General features: G+C 39.8%; 1 protein-coding gene across 1 annotated transcript in view; it reads left to right on the forward strand.

The window, feature by feature from the left end:
* Positions 1-1,780, forward strand: part of ncaph2 (non-SMC condensin II complex, subunit H2) — a 22,052-nt gene that overhangs the window by 7,739 nt on the left and 12,533 nt on the right. Inside the window, exons 9-13 of the mRNA XM_037690626.1 lie at positions 94-180; positions 512-584; positions 922-984; positions 1,312-1,413; positions 1,499-1,543. Coding sequence (XP_037546554.1) covers positions 94-180; positions 512-584; positions 922-984; positions 1,312-1,413; positions 1,499-1,543 — 370 coding nt within the window. The remainder of the gene's footprint in view (positions 1-93; positions 181-511; positions 585-921; positions 985-1,311; positions 1,414-1,498; positions 1,544-1,780) is intronic.

The following is a 1,780-nucleotide window of genomic DNA, read 5'->3' on the forward strand; positions in this document are numbered from 1 at the left end:
GGGCTGAAACCAGTTTGTGTTTTGGCTGAAACCAGTTTGTGATTCAGTCTGAAACCAGTTTGTGATTCAGTCTGAAACCAGTTTGTGTTTCAGGCTGAAACGGCTCCGAGTGCTGCTCAGGTGATCCGGGCCCGGCGACAGGTAGAGAACCGAAGACCTCAGGATCAGGTTTCACAGACGGTAGAAGATTTAAACGTTTCATCTCAGAAATTAGATTTTATTTTAATAAAGATTTTAAACAGTCTTTCAAAAAATGAAGTCCTTAAGGAAACTCAATTTGTCTTTTTTTTATTTTGTATATTAATACAATTTCATTTAAAATGTAAAGTTTACATTTTATAAAGTTTAATATTTAAATCTTTCACTTTGCCTTTTAATATTTCTTTGTTTCCTATCAAAGGCAGCAAGTATTTTAAGCTGGTTTTTCTTTGACACATTTGTTTAACATTAAATGATCATCCGCTGATGGTTTTATATTAAACAAGAACATTCTTTGTTGATTGTGTTTCAGGTAAACCCATGGGCACTCCACGATATGTACTCTACTGCTGGTGAAGAGAAACCCTTTAAACCGGGTCAGTCTGGTCCAAAGTACACACAACTCTCATAAGAGCATGGTCGTGATAATTATGGTACTGTGTTGTGTTTCTCCACAGGAGTCAGAGTTTCTTTATTGTCATTCGCACCTCATGTGGTACATGTGGTGGAGCGACATTATGTACACAGGGTCCCAGTTACATCCAACAATAAAATGTAAAATAAAAACAGTAATGACATCTAAGATATGAACCAAGAAAAACATCAACTAAATATACACCAAGCACTGGTAGCATAAAAACATTACTTCGAACAGCAGCACGAACATGAGCATGAGTCTGTGTGAGCAGATGAGCACGCATGAACACATCAACATTGAAACAGATCAGCAGCAACATGAAACAGATCAGCAGCAACATGATGTGGTTTTTCACAGTGATTTTTCTAGTTAGAGATTCATGAGTCTTAACAGCCTCAGGGTAGAAGCTGTTCCTCAGTCTAGTGGTTCTACACGTAATGCTCCTCAACCTCCTTCCTGAGGGGATTGGGGCAAAAAGTGTGTGTGCTGGGTGAGTGTGGTCCTTCATGATGCAGGTGGCCCTCTTCCTGCATCTAGAGGTGTAGATGTCTGTGATGGTGGGGAGACTGACTCCAACATCTTCTGTGCAGCCTTCACCACTCTCTGCAGAGCTTTTCTTTCTGCAGCTGTGCAGCCTCCATGCCACACAGGAGTGTTTGTTGTTGAGTAATTGTGTGTTGTGTGTCTGTTTACAGGAAAGTGTTACAGCGTTCCTGACGGTTTGGAAGATGGAGGGAAGAGGAAAAGGAAACGAGCAGTGCTCCTTCAGAACTTCAGGACCTGGTTTCGTGGAACTTGTGAGACCGGTTTTGTTCATTACAGTCTTGGATCTGTTCTGGAGGAGTTCTGTTGGAGCTTCATGGTTCTGTTTGTGTTTTACAGTTGATCCTCCAGATCAAAAGTTAAGATGTGGACCGACGTTTACAGGTGAACCTTTTGCTCCTCAAACACAAAAAATAACTCAGACAAATAAAACTATCGGTAAAACTTCTTTCACTATTTATTCAGATCTTTTCATTTGAAAGTTGCCTAAAACTTCCTGTTGTTAAACACCTGAACCATATGAACTTCCTGTTGTTAAACACTTGAACATATGAACTTCCTGTTGTTAAACACTTGAACATATGAACTTCCTGTTGTTAAACACCTGAACCATATGAACTT

This window comes from Nematolebias whitei, chromosome 16 (genome assembly GCF_014905685.2).
Source record: "Nematolebias whitei isolate Nwh7 chromosome 16, NemWhi1, whole genome shotgun sequence".
Lineage (NCBI taxonomy): Eukaryota > Metazoa > Chordata > Actinopteri > Cyprinodontiformes > Rivulidae > Nematolebias > Nematolebias whitei.